This window comes from Kwoniella newhampshirensis (assembly GCF_039105145.1).
Source record: "Kwoniella newhampshirensis strain CBS 13917 chromosome 10 map unlocalized Ctg14, whole genome shotgun sequence".
In the NCBI taxonomy this organism is placed as follows: Eukaryota; Fungi; Basidiomycota; class Tremellomycetes; order Tremellales; family Cryptococcaceae; genus Kwoniella; species Kwoniella newhampshirensis.
The window spans coordinates 61842-78275 of record NW_027118344.1 but is presented as its reverse complement, the minus strand read 5'-3'; the positions used below and the strand labels follow the sequence as shown (position 1 = coordinate 78275).

General features: G+C 50.5%; 5 protein-coding genes across 5 annotated transcripts; 4 read left to right on the top strand and 1 right to left on the bottom strand.

The window, feature by feature from the left end:
* Positions 1-699: 699 nt before the first annotated feature.
* IAR55_006738 (uncharacterized protein) lies at positions 700-2864 on the top strand (the record flags this gene model as incomplete). Its single annotated transcript, XM_066949818.1, has 10 exons — positions 700-804; positions 860-1009; positions 1073-1135; positions 1209-1344; positions 1448-1532; positions 1594-1762; positions 1821-2028; positions 2091-2427; positions 2483-2611; positions 2687-2864. 10 exons carry the CDS (start codon positions 700-702, stop codon positions 2862-2864), a joined length of 1560 nt encoding a protein of 519 aa, XP_066799510.1.
* Positions 2865-8223: 5359 nt separating this feature from the next.
* IAR55_006737 (uncharacterized protein) lies at positions 8224-10402 on the top strand (the record flags this gene model as incomplete). Its single annotated transcript, XM_066949817.1, has 8 exons — positions 8224-8519; positions 8586-8705; positions 8760-8789; positions 8844-8879; positions 8932-9031; positions 9086-9739; positions 9793-10092; positions 10160-10402. 8 exons carry the CDS (start codon positions 8224-8226, stop codon positions 10400-10402), a joined length of 1779 nt encoding a protein of 592 aa, XP_066799509.1.
* Positions 10403-10731: 329 nt separating this feature from the next.
* IAR55_006736 (uncharacterized protein) lies at positions 10732-12696 on the top strand (the record flags this gene model as incomplete). Its single annotated transcript, XM_066949816.1, has 7 exons — positions 10732-10973; positions 11044-11549; positions 11622-11872; positions 11926-11979; positions 12039-12049; positions 12105-12189; positions 12238-12696. The coding sequence occupies 7 exons, from the start codon at positions 10732-10734 to the stop codon at positions 12694-12696; spliced, it is 1608 nt and encodes a 535-aa protein (XP_066799508.1).
* Positions 12697-13188: 492 nt separating this feature from the next.
* On the top strand, positions 13189-14012 carry IAR55_006735 (uncharacterized protein; the record flags this gene model as incomplete). Its single annotated transcript, XM_066949815.1, has 6 exons — positions 13189-13206; positions 13268-13316; positions 13382-13488; positions 13693-13717; positions 13800-13826; positions 13945-14012. The coding sequence occupies 6 exons, from the start codon at positions 13189-13191 to the stop codon at positions 14010-14012; spliced, it is 294 nt and encodes a 97-aa protein (XP_066799507.1).
* Positions 14013-14339: 327 nt separating this feature from the next.
* IAR55_006734 (uncharacterized protein) lies at positions 14340-16362 on the bottom strand (the record flags this gene model as incomplete). The annotated part of the gene is made up of 7 exons (XM_066949814.1): positions 14340-14573; positions 14639-14979; positions 15048-15208; positions 15276-15646; positions 15705-15953; positions 16032-16202; positions 16276-16362. The coding sequence occupies 7 exons, from the start codon at positions 16360-16362 to the stop codon at positions 14340-14342; spliced, it is 1614 nt and encodes a 537-aa protein (XP_066799506.1).
* Positions 16363-16434: the final 72 nt, after the last annotated feature.

The following is a 16434-nucleotide window of genomic DNA, read 5'->3' as shown; positions in this document are numbered from 1 at the left end:
CCGAGTGAAATGCCGCCGGCAAAGGAGGGTTGCCACTTCTTATTTCCCTGAAGTTAGGGAGATCTCTCTGTCCCTGTAGATTTTAGATTCTTCATTTTCCCTCAACCGGCATTTCAGCCACACCATACAGGGAGGTCAAGAATTCTACCTTTTTGCCTTTTTGCCTCTCTCCCACGCCTGCCCTCGGTTAACTTACCTTGTAAACCTGGCATTCCGCATACGTACCACCCTCTCTCTCTCTCTGATTCAGCAATGATCATGCAGGTTTTCCGGATCCAACTTGCACTGAGCGGTGAGAACAGAGGGAAAAGAAACACGGACCCGTCGATGATGACTACGAAAATAAACCACCGATTTTCGTGTTATTCCGGGGACCGCATTTTTGTCTGACTTGTCCTTGGCCCCCGGCACCCCCCCTCTTTTGCCCCTGTTATCGAGCTAAGGAGAATCATGCAAGCTAAGGGAAACGTGAACGCGATACCATAGGGGCGAATGCGGTTCGGGTCGACCGGACGAGACGAGATTGAAGTCTTGGACAAGTAATCTGCTTTATAAACGACGATTCGTGTAAAAATCCTTCCCATCCCCAACTTGCTCTTTGTTACAAGAAAACAAACAACTAATCATTTTGAATACTTTCCATCATTACTATAACATCTTGGTCTCTCATAGAAACCCAATAAACATTTCTCATCCATCATGGCTACCGCAGTACGAAGTAGCAAGAAGGCATTGACATTATGTCTGTTCCAAAGTTTGGCAGGTGTCATCTTTGGTTGGAGTAACTCTGAAGGAGGTGGTCTGGTGAGTGTCGACAAGCAATAGTTTGGGAGTTGTGCGTCTGACACATCGTATATAGTTCAGCATGTCTGCCTATCAAAGACGATTCGGTACTTGTGATGCTGCTGGGATCTGCGCCTTGAGCACCACCAGACAGAGTGCCATCACTGGTCTGCTGAGTGTCGGTGCCACCATCGGAGCTGTTGGATCCGGTACGGTTGCGAGCAAGGTGAGTTTTGGAGCGTTTCCTTCTTCAAACGACTTGGTACTGAATGTCATATTTCCCTCACAGCTCGGTCTGCGTACAACATGTATGATCTTCATCGCTATCTACCTCGTTGGAGCTGCTATCGAGGTGAGTATCCAGTGACGTTGTCTCGATTTCAAGCCCTTTGCAGACGTGCTAAGACTTTTGTCGTTTGATTCAGACCTCGGCTATGACGACGTACGGTCAGATTTGCGTCGCCCGATTGCTCACTGGTTTGGGTGTCGGTGCTACTTCTGGTTTGGTCCCGGTCTTCCAGGCTGAAGCCTCTCCCCCTCGATATCGAGGTCTCGTTACTGGTACGTACGCAAAGTTTTGATTTTTTATTATTTCCATTCTTTTCCCTGAAAGAAAGTGCGGCAAAATATTCATGTCATCATTGTCTTTCTTCTCGCTTGGCAGGTTCTTTCCAACTCTGCGTCACGCTCGGTATCTGGGGTGTCTCCATGACCAACTGGGGAATGAGCAAATATGACGGTGATGTCTCGTGAGTGCATAGCATTGTGTCACACAAAGACAAGCACTGACGAAATATGTGGCGCCAACAGTTGGAGAATCACCACTGGTCTGCAGATGGTTTGGGCCGCTCTTCTCCTCATCGGTTTCCTCTTCTCTCCCGAGTCCCCTCGTTTCCTCGCCAAGAAGGGCAGATGGGAGGCATGTCAGAAGAACCTTGCCAATCTTCGTGACTTGCCCATCGATGACCCTGCCATTGCCGTGAGTAATCGCAATGGTCCAGCTCGTAAGAACGTATTTCTGACCCGGTGACAAACAGGAGGAGATGGAGGAAGTTCGAGCCGCCACCATCAAGGACCAGGAACGAGGTAACGCTCGATACGCCGAATGTTTCTCACCCAAAGACCGAATCTTGTGGAGAACTATGATCGGTATCCTCGTTCAAATCGGTCAACAAGTTACCGGTATCAACTTCTTCTTCTCTTATGGTGTCCAATTCGCTCAGACTGCCGGTCTCGACAGTTCTTGTGAGTTGCAGATCAAATCGTATCGGTTGCCTGAGTTCAACGCTAATAAGTATGAATCTTAGACGTCTTCCAAATTATCCTTGCCTCCGTCAACGTCCTCTTCTCCTTCCCCGGTATTCTCGCTGTCGACCGAGCCGGTCGTCGACCCGTCCTTCTCTGGGGTGCCGGTCTCATGTTCGCGGGTCAGATCATCGTCGGTGCTGTCTCCAAGGCTCATCCCGACAGCAAGGTCGCTGGTGATGTTCTTATCGCTTTCACCTGTGTCTTCATCGCCTCCTTCGCATCCAGTTGGGGACCTGTCGCTTGGGTCGTCTGTGGTGAAACCTTCCCTATTCGATTGAGTAACCTCTGTGTCACTCTCGGTACTGGTGCAAACTGGCTCTTCAACTTGATCATTGCGTGAGTCTGAGCACGGTCCAACACCGAGGCAGAACGCTAACAATCTATCAAACAGCTTTGCCGCTCCTCAAATCCAAGCAAAGATCGGTACTGGTATCACCTTCGTCTGGGCTGGATGTCTCGCTCTGTCCTTCGCTTTCGCTTACTTCTGTATCCCTGAGACCAAGGGCATGTCCATCGAGGAGTGAGTGCACCTTGATCCTCCTCAATCCTTGCCTGAAATCACGTATGCTGACTGTATATATCTTTTCACTTTCAGGGTTGACGCACTTTACCTCTCTCGAACTCCTGCTTTCCGATCTTCCAAATTCAAGGCCGACCAGACCGTCACCGAGAAGCGAGCCAATGAGAAGCACTACGCTCGATCAACGCACACTGAGGGTGGTCACGCCAAGCCTAGTGAACAATCTAGTGCCAGGACCAGTGCCGAAGTATAGGGTAGTGAGGAGATGGATGAGAGATATCTTGTGCATGCGACTGATCGAATCAACCTGATCGATCGTTCGTTTAATATATAACTTCAGTTGATGTCATCCACGATACGTCACGTTCACCTAATAGACATCAATAGATAGATTCCATGCAGCGATGCATGCATGGTGTTAGGAATCAAAGTAAACAGCCTCAAGCCAACGGTCGTTCACAACCTCCTGCTCACAGAGGGATCTCGAGCCCCAATGGATACGTTCGTCAAGCCAATTGCGCCGAAGAGACAGAACATTATGCATGGGAAGCTATGGAACGTAGCAGGTGTTGAGGTCTTGATGCAGATAGTAGACAGAATGTATGATCAAGTCGCTATCCTTTCAGGGTATCCCAGTCCCAACCTGGTCCAGCGTTTGTTCTGTTGTTGCAATTCGTTGAACAATCCATCTTTGATATCATCATTCTGTCCAACCCACTCCTGCATACCTGACTCACGATCATGTCACATGCTTTGTCTAAAGCAGACACCAATCAAGTCGCTGAGGGTCGAGCAGTGTATGACTCGGCGTTGGTGAGTCGCGTTCGATTACCTCAGCGTGATCAATCACCTCCGCATCTAACAGTCATTCCTTAGATCACAGGGACCATCCATTGTCTCTCAAAACACGATCTTGTGTCAGTGGTGATATCACTACTATATTCAATGTGAGTTCCATCAAGATCCTGCTCCAAAGTTCTGCTCGGCATTTTGCATCGTTAACGCCGATATTGTCAGGTTGGAACGCATTCGCACGGGTCCTGAAGATCGTAAACCCTTTGTTCAGTCCGAGTGGCTGCTTCGAGCCAGGAGGAAGCGCACCGTCATTTATACCAAGGTCAGATCAGTAAACCGCAAAATCGTCGGATCATCCAAGTGTACTACCGGACTCAAGGCTGACCCTGCTTTCTATCACATAGTTGATCGAATTCGCTGAAAAGGAGATTCGATCACAAACTGACGAAATGCATGTCACGAAAGACGGGTTCACCTGCCCATCGAATCCCATCACCGATCGACTCGATATCGACCGACAGCCTTCGAACGGTCTCCTCGAATCATTTCCGCTCAACAATCTGGGCACTCGCATGGTCATCAGCTTTTTGGCCAATCATTTCATCGAGCGATACTTTTCGCCGATCTGTGATCTCAATGCCAAAGTCTCTCCACTCATGATCAAGGCTCGAGAAGATCGATTACGGACACGGCAAGATCGATCACGGGCTCGAGACCGGCACAATGGGATGATGAATTCGTTCAAGAGTTTGACCGTTGGATGACTGCTTCAGTCCTCGAGTGCAGACGGTTGCGTAGAATAAGCATAGCGAGTCTGCGGAGAGGTGAGAATCGTCTCGAATGTTGTACCCATAACGAATTTTACACGAAATTTCATGCCATAATGGCCGATCGTGCATGTTGCAGCGAGCCAACTCGAGTCATTTCATTCCATGAAAGCACAAACAAGCTGCACGGAACCTCCGCTCTTCGACAGTCAAATTGGAGCATAAACAATTGGACTCGTTCTTCGCACCGCGCAATCCGACTCTGAGCTTTCCGCACTTCCCCTCTCACTCACTCAAGCATTGACACTGTCTTCGGCTGTTCACCAGCTTTGTATGCTCGTTGATTGACGCCTCACCGTAGACTTCGGGCAGTAGTGACAAATTATTTTTCAGAATGACATCGTCGATGTGTTGATCTACCTGCTTGAGTCATCACGACCGCGCTTTCGTTCCCGATATCAACGTACCCAAGACTGCATTTCGGTATGTGCTCTCACGTGACCTATCATTTGGCAAGTAGCTCGCTATGCATCAGCGTACCCAATTATTTATATGCGCTTCTCATCTTCCAGTGCGACAGTCGCAAGAGGATGTGATCAGTGCTTGACGGTGATATTTGATCACTTGGCGGTCGTCTGATCTTGTGCTGTGCCTCTCAGCCGCAGGCCATCTTGACTGTGACTCGCCCAAGATTCAAGCTCTCCAATCTCAGCGGTCATTCACTGTTTCTTGCACTAATGGTCGAGTCAGCCGCCGAGTCCATACGATGCATGGTATCCCCTTCGTCGCCGACGAGCACGGCGGATTCCAACACCGAAGAGATAGATGGTAACGGTGCCGGAGGATCATTCCTGTCCCTACAGTACCATCCTTGTTCCAGCGGCGATCCAAACATCTACGTCTGTGGCAAATGACAACACTGACGGGATTGAGCGGGCCAATGTGTGAGACGGATGCGGTGCCCTTGCCCCTGTGGGACTCGTCGTAAAGTCGAAGATTGCGCTTCAGACGGTGACCCAGCCTGCTGATCTGGCATCTTGACGAGGGCAGGCACCCGCCGGGCTGCGGATCAGGCAGGTTTAAATGCACCGTGCCGTAATGACCTGGGTTGTTAGCTCTGAGAGCGATTATCAAGGGAAACTTGGAGACAACGGGAAAACTTGTAAGCTTAAAAAGAGACACCGAACTTGTCGCTCAGCACAAAAAGGCGGAATGCGCAGGAGAAGCTCCGCCACATCGGTGATATCATCGGTGTTTTCCTTCCACTGTCAGGAGCATATCCCATCGCCACCCTAAGTGTCCAAGCCGTGCGTCTTGTTTGGGTCAAGTAGTGACTGATTTCCCGTTCAATGAATCCACCTTGAATGTCATCCTGTTCATTCTGTCCAAATTGTCCAATCTGTCCAACCCATTCCTGCCTTGCAATACTTGACTCACGGTCATGTCACACACCTTGTCGAAGGTAGATGCGAACCAAGTCGCCAAGGGTCGAGCAATGTATGATTCTGCGTTGGTGAGTTGACTTGTATCAGCCTGCGCATGAACAGCCAGTTCCGCAAATTGATGATGTCAATACTCATCCCATAGATCTCGGGGACCATCCATCGTCTGTCACTCCGCGACCTAGAGTCGGTGGTGATCTCACTACTGTACTCATTGTCAGTCCTACGCAACACCTGCTCCTACTTTAGTCTTGCACTTTGCATCGCTGACACCTTGTTATCAGGTTACAACTCATTCGCTTGCGTCCTGAAGATCGTAAACCTCTCCTTCGTTCAGAGTGGCTGCTCCTAGCCAAGAAGAAGGTCTCATTGATCTACGCCACAGTAAGATCAATGAATCACAACATTCCTGGATTCTCGTGGTCCGCTGACCCTAATCTGCTATACCGTATAGTTGAACGAACTAGCTGAAAAGGAGCTACCGCAAGCATCAGGCGATGTGCATATCACGAATGACGTGCCATTTTCATCTGATCTCGCACCCGGCAACCGACTCGACTCCACCCAACAGCCCTCGAACGTTGCCCCGAAGGAATTCGAGCTGAGAAATCGGGGTGCACGCCTAGTTCTCAGCTTCTATTGCAACCACTTCATCGAGCGATACTTTTCGCCGCTCTGTGATCTGAACCACAAGGTCTCCCCATGCAAGATCAAAGCTTCAAATAATGAATCACGGACCCGAGATCGCCACAACGGGTTGAGGAAGTCATTCAAAGGTCTGACCATTTGAGGGGTTGAGTTATCAAGCTCGCACGGTATGTCTCCGTGACGACCATTCCCAATTCTTACAAGGTACGTGGGTGCAGGCATGTTGACGTTGCCAATCTGACATTCACGTTCACCTCCGATCAGTGCATTCCCTACGACATTCCATTCAGGCTCTGTATCCGCTAGTCCTTCCATGACCTCCCTCGGCATTACGATCACGCTGATGTCATAACCTCAACGCACACACAATCGCATTTATGTTCGAGCTCCCATGTAACCTCTCATTTGTATATAGATTGCTATGCATAAACGTATCCGTATTCTACAGACCTTTCTCGTACGATTCGATAGTCGAGAGATGCCTGTGAAAGAAGCTTGACGGCGATGCTGAAAGGATTTCGTCGTTCTATTTGAGATGTTGACCCAACGCCTATAAGCTTCTGTGACCCGCCCAAGAAACTCAGCGGTCACTTGCTGTTTTGCATTACTGTTCGAATCAGCCTATTCAATAAAATGCATCGTGTCCCCTTCGTTGCATGAGCACGGCGACATCAATCAGCACCGAGCATTCTCGGTGGGGGACATGAGTCAATCTCCATCAGGGCTCCATCCATCAGGGCACCTTTCTCCTCACGAACCAGCAGGTATGCCTCTGTTGCTTTATATTTGAAGGACGGTTAGTTTGCCACCCGTAACTTATCCGGAAAGCGATGGGTGATGCCGTTATTCGGGGATCACCTTGACGAGCAAGCTCTTGGCAATGACACCACCTCTTTGGCGGAATGCATGCATGCAGTCCACGAACAGTTGTAGATCGCAGACCCTGCCCTCGATCCATCTGCCATGCTCCTCGGTTGAAAGTATTTTCGGAGGGGGTACATCAGGTTGGCCGGACTGTTTACGTATCGCAGCGTTGTAATCGCTCTTAGCTGAATTGCCATAATTCCGTCTCCTGAGCTCAACAGGGCGACGAGGAACATTACGAATTGAGCGGACGATTCACGTCATCTCAATGAGAGAAAAGAAAAAGCTGGAAGCGAAGATCTCGCATCCCGATCTGTCATGTGCAGATCAAGGGATTGCTCTACTCGAGTAAGTCCCGAGAGCCGTCGCCATCAATAACGATCGGTGTCAGGACTGAAGAGGGGCAGCTGTAAGTTGACGAAAGACACGGTAGAAGTGTTTGATCTGCTCCATTGGGATGAGGTGTCGCTCAAGCTCAACAACTGCTCTTAGGCATGTGTAAGCCCACTGCATGCTTGAACTCACACAGTTTTAGACATGTGAGACCTCTGATGAGTCGCGTATCATCCAACGAGAGCTAGCCTCGAATCGCGCGATGGCGTACTAACCATTCCCATCCGATCGATCAGCAAGCGTCGTGCCGGAAAGCGGGAATCACGCTGCTCGCTGCTCCTGCTCCTGTCCTCGTCGCTCCCCGTGCCTTAAGGTCGTTTGAAAGCTTGTGAGGAGGAGCCCCTGGAAATAGCATCATAGTGACCGTGATTGAAGATCGAAGATAGGATAGGACGACAGCAGCAGGAGATGGGGTACTACCTACATACAGTAGTGTTCGACGTGCCATACGAGTGACCTATCTCGTACACGGTAACCTTTTTTTTCGTACTTCGATCTCCATCGGATCGCTTTGATATCGCCGTTCAATCAGAATTCGTTAGATTGATATATAAACTTTTCACGGGGTGTACACAATGCATCAATCTTCTCATCGTCCATTGCCTCCATACCCAACCTGTCTTTTCCAGTGAGCTTTTCCCTCCTATTGTTGTGTTTTTATCACGCAAGTAGAAGTCTGGTCACTGATCCACGCTATTCAGAAATGAGCGGTCTCCAAACAGGTTCACAATACGTGGATAACAGCGAAAGCACATTCGCAGGCAACGGCATCGGTCACGGTCGCAATGCCAACAACACCTTGTCGGACAGTCCCAAGCAGGTGACCAGCCATGGCAGCCCTACCAACAGGGACGCTGGACGAGAAGAGAAACATGATCTTGCTCTACACAGCGAGATTCCTCTGGTGGACCAGAATGACCTCTCTTTTGCCGCCATCATCAAGGGAACGGCAGCTACACCTTTGACCACTTTCGAGCGAAAGGCAGCTTTGATCAACGCGTAAGCTGCCCGTTCGAGCTGATATCTGCCTCAGACATGGTAGCTGAGGGTGTCGTTATCCAACAGTGAAATCGACCAGTTCGGACTTGGCAGATATCAGATGTGTATCTGGTTCCTTTGTGGATTCGGTTATTTCCTCGATCTTGCCTGGGCTCAGGGTGTGGGTCTGATTGCCACCGCTATCTAGTGAGTGAACGTGATGTGCGACATGGTTAACCAAAACGCTGACTAGTTTTACAGTCAGGAGATGAATGTACCTGACAGCCATGCGTGAGTAATGTGACTCGTCTACAGCACGAGATCATGTATGCTGATCCTGTCCAGTGGTATCATCTGGTCTTGTGCCAACGCTGGTCTCGCGTGAGTTGTAATCTGATCTTGTCATCAAGCAGCCGCTAATCTCTGGTCCCAGTGTCGGTGCTCTGGGGTTCGGGCTTTTGGTGGACATTATCGGTAGAAGATGGGCTTTCAACCTTACTTGTTTGATCACCTCAATTTTCGGTCTTCTCTTGGCAAGTGACCGCTCACCGACACGTTCTGGGCAAAATGCTGATGGACTACGATAGGCCGCTCCCAAGTACAACTACTCCGCAATCTGTGGTATCTACTTCCTTGCGTGCATCGGTCTTGGAGGTAACATCCCCATCGACGCCACTATCGCTCTCGAGTTCCTCCCCCAGAGACGACGATACCTTGTCGCCCTCCTTTCCATGTGGCAGCCCATCGGTGTCGTCTGCGCTTCAGCTGTCGCATACGGAACCGCTGCAAAGTATCGATGTGGAGCCGATCTCCCATCTTGTCGTGCAGTCGCCTCTGGTGAAGCATGCTGCTCCCCCTCCAGCAATATGGGTTGGCGCTACTGCGTGATCATCCTTGGAGGTGTCACCCTTCTCATCTTCTTCCTTCGATACTTTGTCTTCACTTTCTACGAGTCCCCCAAGTTCCTCCTCAGTCGAGGTAGAGAGGCCGAAGCGATCGAGGTCTTGCACAAAATCGCAAGGTTCAACAGGGCTCCTCCACCGACGCTCACCCTTGAACACTTTGCTGAGGTTGACGCCACGTCGGTTCATTACGCTACCGAGCCTGTGAAGCCTCTTAACACTACACAGACTACCAAGCGAGTGTTGAGCGCATTTGTCTCTGGTATCAAGAATTTGAAAGGCCTGTTCGGCAACCGTCTTCAGCTGTTCATCTTCTGCCTTTTGGCTTTGGCATACATGGTGAGTTATCGCAAGGCTCCAAGACTTCAAGGCTGTAGCTGATTCTGAGCCAGGGCGACTACTGGTCTTTCAACTTGGCTGGATCTTTCCTTCCCGTCGTGCTTCTCCGGAACAACGTCTCCTCGGGATCCGGAACTGTCACCGATACTTATAGACAATACGTTTACATCTACTTGCCCGGAATCATTGGTGCCGTTCTCGCCCTCTTCTCGATCCAGCTCCCTCTCGTTGGCAGGAAATGGTCTCTCGTCTTCTCAGCGGCCATGCAGGGACTCTCGATGGCCATGTACACTCAGGTCCGTACCACTGCCGGTTACGTTGGTCTCAATGCACTTGAATACGTCATGCAGACTGTGAGCCATCTCTCAAGCCTGTATATTATCTTGTATGATCGTACTGACATTCGCTATCTCGCCTTAGTACTTCAACGCTGTGCTTTACGCTTCCGCACCCGAGCTCTTCGACACTGCATACAGAGGAAGTGCCAGCGGAATGCTATCGTGCCTTGGTCGATTGGCCGGTATCGTCGCTCCTTTCGCGGGTCAACACTATCTCGCCTCGTCCAGTTCCGGTATCCTCTGGCTCGGTGCCGGCGGTATCTGGTTATCCAGTCTGGTCATGATCTTCCTTCCGGTCGAGATGAGGAACCGACAGATGTTCTAGGGCGAGTCAGAGTTTTGCCATTTTCGTGATCGTCTCGAAAATGTTTTCAAGTCGTGATCTATAATCTAATCTATACAAACCAAATAAGCAGGATTGAGTCCCTTTTCTTCATGCATCATGTATCGTCGAATACCTAGCGTTTGACTGTACCGAGAGCAAAAGAAAGCGAAGAGACGCAAAGTGCGTTGAGAGATGCAGGTGACAACAGGATCGTCCTCAGCAGTCCGTGTTCGCGGTATCTCGGCTAACACCGATGAAAGCATGCTTGACCAAGTTAGTCAATCGACTCCAAGTTCAGTCATTGTCTGTGCATCATCAGGTAGACATTGATGTCGTTCACGGATCGGAGTCTGGAAGATCATCGAGCATCGCTGAATGTGGCCATTTCAGCGTCCTCGAACGGCCGTCATCTCGTACGGTATCTCGGACCTACCGATCCATTCTTCTATCTCGGTGACACAGCATGGGAGTTACCGCATCGCTTGTCGATCGGGGAAGCAGAGTTGTACTTGCGGAACAGATCGGAGAAAGGCTTCAATGCTGTGATGATTGTCTTACTCGCTGAGCATGGGTGAGTGGAGAATGTCTTGATTACATGATCAGCCTCGGGACGCACGGAGTCGATCTCTGTTGATTCCTAGCGGACTCGATCATCCTAATCGTGATGGTGAATGGCCCTTCTTCCCACATTCGAACTCCAACGCCACCTCATATCAACCCGACCTGTCCCGACCGAATCCTGCTTATTTTGCATTCATCGATTCTCTGACATCCCTCGCGGCATCACTCGACATCACCCTCGTCCTCGTTCCCACCTGGGGGAGATACATCAACGGCGGATATTATGGTCCTCCTGTACTTTTCGACCGCGATACCGCATACACTTACGGACGGTTCCTAGGGGAAAGATATCCGTTCCACCCGTTTGTGCTAGGTGGGGACAGTAATCGATTTTGGGTGGAGAGCTGGTCCTGGGCGAATGCTGCTTCAGGTGGCAAGGACGTGTTGAAGGATAACGGACCGGTGATTGAGAGTATGGCCAAAGGATTACTCGAGGGCGAGAAAGCAGCAAGGAACAAGTTGGTGACACAAGGTCTGATAGAGTGCGAGGAGTACATACCATTCTTGACATATCATTCTGCTCAACGTGAGTCTATCGTCCACTTCCCGTGTCTTCCCCACGATCCAGTAACCCTGCTTACCATGTCCTCCCCCCAAGTCTGGCTGCCAGACACAGTGGAGACGACCTCTTCGGCGCAGTTTCCTGATGCAACATGGCTCGGTTACGACGTCGTCCAGACTGGACATCACGATACGTATCGAACCGGCGAAAAACGATTACCCAGATGGTTCGCTCGATCGAGCTACATCCCTATCAGGAAGATGTACGCGACGAAAGACAAATCAGGTCGACCGAGACCGATCATGGATATGGAGCCGCACTACGAGAACACACGCATGGGGTTCATTGTACGTGGCATCATCTTGGACAGAGGCCGGGCTGATCCCACATCCACTCCCAGCCCGAAGAACCTTTATGGACGGCGAAAGATATCCGGAATGGAGGATGGCAAGCTGTAGGTCCTTCCTCTCAAACTCCCGCATATCAGAGTCTTACTGACTTTCGTGTCTCCAGATCTTCGCAGGGTGCGTGTCAGACATCTGGTACAGGCTTGAGGATTGATCTGACTCGCTATGACAGTGCTTGCGGCTACACGTACGGTGTCAACTCCATCTGGCAGATGCACAACGCCGAATCGAAGACCCATCCACCAATACAGCCTCCCGTCAGTCGTGTTGCTTCCTTCTTATGGCACGGTACTGACCCAGTTCAGACCACCGCATTCAACAATTGGTATCTCGAGCTAGATCTTCCCGGAGCCTATCAAGCATCTCTCTTTCGTCATATCATGCAGTCCCTACCCAACTTCTTCTCTCGGATCCCCGACCAATCGTTCATCCTGTCAGATACCCACGAACCGACGGACGGGACTCCGGCGGGTGATGCACTGATAAGCGGTATGCGTTCAGAGGGATGGGCGATGGTACATCTCCCTTACGGAGGGGGAGTCACGATAGACTTGACCAAGGCGGGATTCGGAGAGAAGAAGAGCTGGAGAGCTTGGTGGATCGATCCTAGGACAGGAGGTAGGGAAGTGTTCATGAGAGATGCTGGGGGTGGGGTTACGCAGACATTCCAAGCGCCTTCAGGAGGAGATCAAGATGATGACTGGTTGTTGCTGGTAGAAGAAGATATATGGCCACCTCGCCATGACGCAGAGCAGCAACGCTGATGATGCAACGTATCGGACTGGCATGACTGCGTGATTTCGCTACCGAACAATGTGGACCGCCCTCCGCGCAAAAAGGCGAATGATCCACCATAGCACCCAGATGCATCAGTGACATTGCAGGCCATGGTGTGCTACGTTGACCTGTAGTGGATGCAGCATTTGTTTTGTCAGCCAAGACATCAACCATCTTTCTGTTCACATCTATGCATAAGTTATGATAGTTAGTATCCGTAATCTGCATCATCTGCTGACGAGGATCGTGAACGTAAGCAACGAATAAAACACCTCTACTCCCCGTTTTGCGAGTTTACTCATCATCGTCATCATCATCATTACTAACCTCCGGAAACAGCGGGGCGCTACATAGATACATAGATACATACAAGCGGCAGTATATAAGCCGGAATTGATCTCATCTCTCCTGTCTCACGATCATCACTTAATCTTCAAGACGTATCAAAGTACGTGTTCATACTTACATATATCGTCACAATGGCCGGCTTCGTACAAGTGAGTCAAGGCTTTTTGTGGACTGGACTGAGATCGCCTACTGATCTCGCTTTCCGGGCAGTTCGTCACAATCACCACTAAACAAGGTGCTGCTCCCGCGCTGCTCAAGCGTGAGTCTCCCTTCCTTCCGTCTCGCATATCGTTCCCCTTCATGACATCCATTATGCGTGACTAGACCTCAAGGCAATCACTGCGGAAGTTGCGGCCAACGAGCCTGGAACTGTCAAGTATTACTCTGCTCAGAGCCAAGAGGATGAGAACAAAGTCTATCTCTGGGAACAGGTGAGTGATATGCTAAGACCTTGGTCGACTAGAGAGAGATTATCGGTGTCGGTGTCGGTGTTTGTGTTTGTGTCGGTGTTGGTGTCAGTGTTGGTGTCAGTGTCGGCGTCAGTGTCGGCGGTGGTGATTGGTAGTGATTTTGGCGCTAGTGGTGCTTGATGATGATACTGGTGGTGATGCTGACTAACCTCTTGGGTATTCCAGTATGACTCTGACGAGGCGTTGGCCAGTGAGTGATCTGCTTCTTCACGATATGATGTCCGATTCATCATTCGAATGAATCACTGATCGACCGCCGTATGGAAACTCAGAACACAGAGAAGGCACAGCATACAAGGGTGAGCGTGATGTCCTGACAACTTGTCCTACTTTCTCCCAGACGGACCGATATCTGATTGAGATGCGTGACCCTACGACTGACTGCTGTCTCATCATTGTGGTTCCCCCTTGTAACAGCTTTTGCCGCAGCTAGGGAAGAGATCTTCGGTTCAGCCATCAAGCTCGAAAGATTGACTCCACTTTAACAAATGCGAGGTGCGATGGCAGGTATGGACAGACCAATATGGACAGACAGATGTGATGCAAGTCATGAGGCAGCAGGGTCGATGACTTTTCCTAATCAATCATGAAGAGGGAACCCGCGGAAACAGAGTCACCTGTAAAGGAGATGTTACCGTCTCACAGGCGGAAGGAGGACATGGCTGATCGACTAGAATAACAACCTGCACTGCTAACCAACAGTCGAACATTGCCCTCCTCTCCACTGACAATACTGTGCATACAAGCCCAGAGACGCTGTCATTAGACAAACAAGGTTACATGATCCATGCCTACAACCGGAAGCGCTACAATCATACATACTCCAACCTCTTGACCGGTTCGCTGGTCGGCTCTAAATCCGTCTTCTCATCAATGATTACACTTGCGACGCGATCCGTGCCATGTTCTCTCTTCTTCTGGGCGAGGAGCTCTGTCGTGTCGAACGACTTGAACTTTCTGATCGGGACACGGGCCTCGAACATGTAATCGAGCTCTTCCAAAGATCGATTTTTGAGCTCTGGCACCATGAAAAATACCCAGATGCCCTATGATGGGTTGTTGTGATTTAGCTCGACTTGATTACACATAGAGTAATGATCGTGTTACTCACTGAGATGATGGAGAACCCCATCCATACAAAAGCGATCTTACCGCCTAATCCCGCATATTCGGCATGCTGCAAGTAGGGCGATACAAAGACGACGATCAGACCCACGCCGAACCCGGACCAGGCCCCGATGGCGAGCGTCATCTCACGAAGTGGCGCGGCGGAGATTTCGGCGCTGACGGTCCAAGGCATGACAGACCAGGTGTTGGAGAAGAAGGCGATGTATAGGAACAGGGAGGCGACGAGGAAGTTGGCCAGATTGCCTGTGGGCACGGTGGCAACTGCTGATATCGTGCCAAAAACAGCCATCCAGATAGCTCCGGATGCGGAACCGACGAGAAGCACTAAACAAGCCGGTCAGAAATGTAGCCGGCACCAAGCTTCAACGATGCTATTTGCAAAGCAAACTCACAGGGTCTGCGACCGATCCTGTCGGGAAGGTAGAAAGCGCCCAACGAAGTGACGAGGAGAACGCTGTAGATGGCTACGATTATGGCATAAGGATTATGGATACCAAGACCGATCATGGTGATGAGGATGTAGTTGGAAACGAAAGATACCCCTTGGGCTTGTCTACGTGAAATAGGAGGATCAGTCTCCCTATGGGGATCACCACTTCCAGACACAAATCGGAACTCACTGGAGACATTGGAGGCCGATAGCCACCAGAGTTCGCCTCAGATTGGCCCCTCTGAAAAGCTCGACCCATCCAACGCCATCGTGGAGGATCTTTATTTCCTCGTAGGCAGCTTTGATCTCGGCGACCTCGAGCACCACGGCAATCTCGTACTCCTCGGTACCTTGCTTGCGTAACATCCGGATCACCTCGGTGGCCTCTTCGGTACGACCTTGAGCGATGAGCCATCTAGGAGACTCGGGGATGAGAGGAGAGCAGATGATGATGACGACGGGGAGAACCGCCTGCATGCAGATGGGGAGAAGCCAGTTGATCGGTGCCATCTTGAGCACCACACCGTAAACACATCCAGAAGAAATAAGGTAGCCTATGTTCTAGTGTCACCCTTAGTCAGTTTAGGCATGCGATGTGAATCGAGAGGAACCAACCCACTTGGACAACATTGTAGTTGGACAACAGAGTACCTCTGACCGTGGCAGGGGAACACTCGGATAGGTAGACGCCCACGACCGCAGACGCGATGCCGATTGAGAAGTTGAGGATGAGCTTGCCAGTGACGAGGACCCAATATTTTCGTCCAACGGTCGAGGCCGCTTGAACAACGGTACCGATGATCCCTACGACGGCAAGAAGGAGGAAGGACCTTTTGCGACCGTATTTCTCGTTGAACCATGGTGCGAACTGTGACCGTGGCACCAAAGGTTCCGTCAGTTGTGTTGCACTTGTCAGGCAATGCAGTGTCATCCGGCAAATACACACCATAATACCCAACATGATCCCGGCAGTACCAATACCGGTACCTGCGCTCTGCTCGGAGGCTGAAAGTGTTTTGCTGGTAGCGCCGGTCGTGGCGTTGGTGACCGTTGCCGAACCATACTGTTGATTGAAATACGGAGCACCCAGAATGCAGCCCCACCATCCGATATCAAACTATTGATTGACGATTTCGAGGTCCGTCAGCATGTTCGAGGACGATTGACGTTCCTCATTTCGATGGACTCACACCAAAGTTGAGGGCTCCCAAAGAACCGATGAAAGACACAAGCGCCAGTCTCGGTGTGAGCTCGCGATAGATATTCGAACCGGCCATCTTTTCGCGTATAGGCGGTTTGGGTGGGATAGTTGATAGTCGTGATGGAATATCAATCAGCAGGTCCAGGTG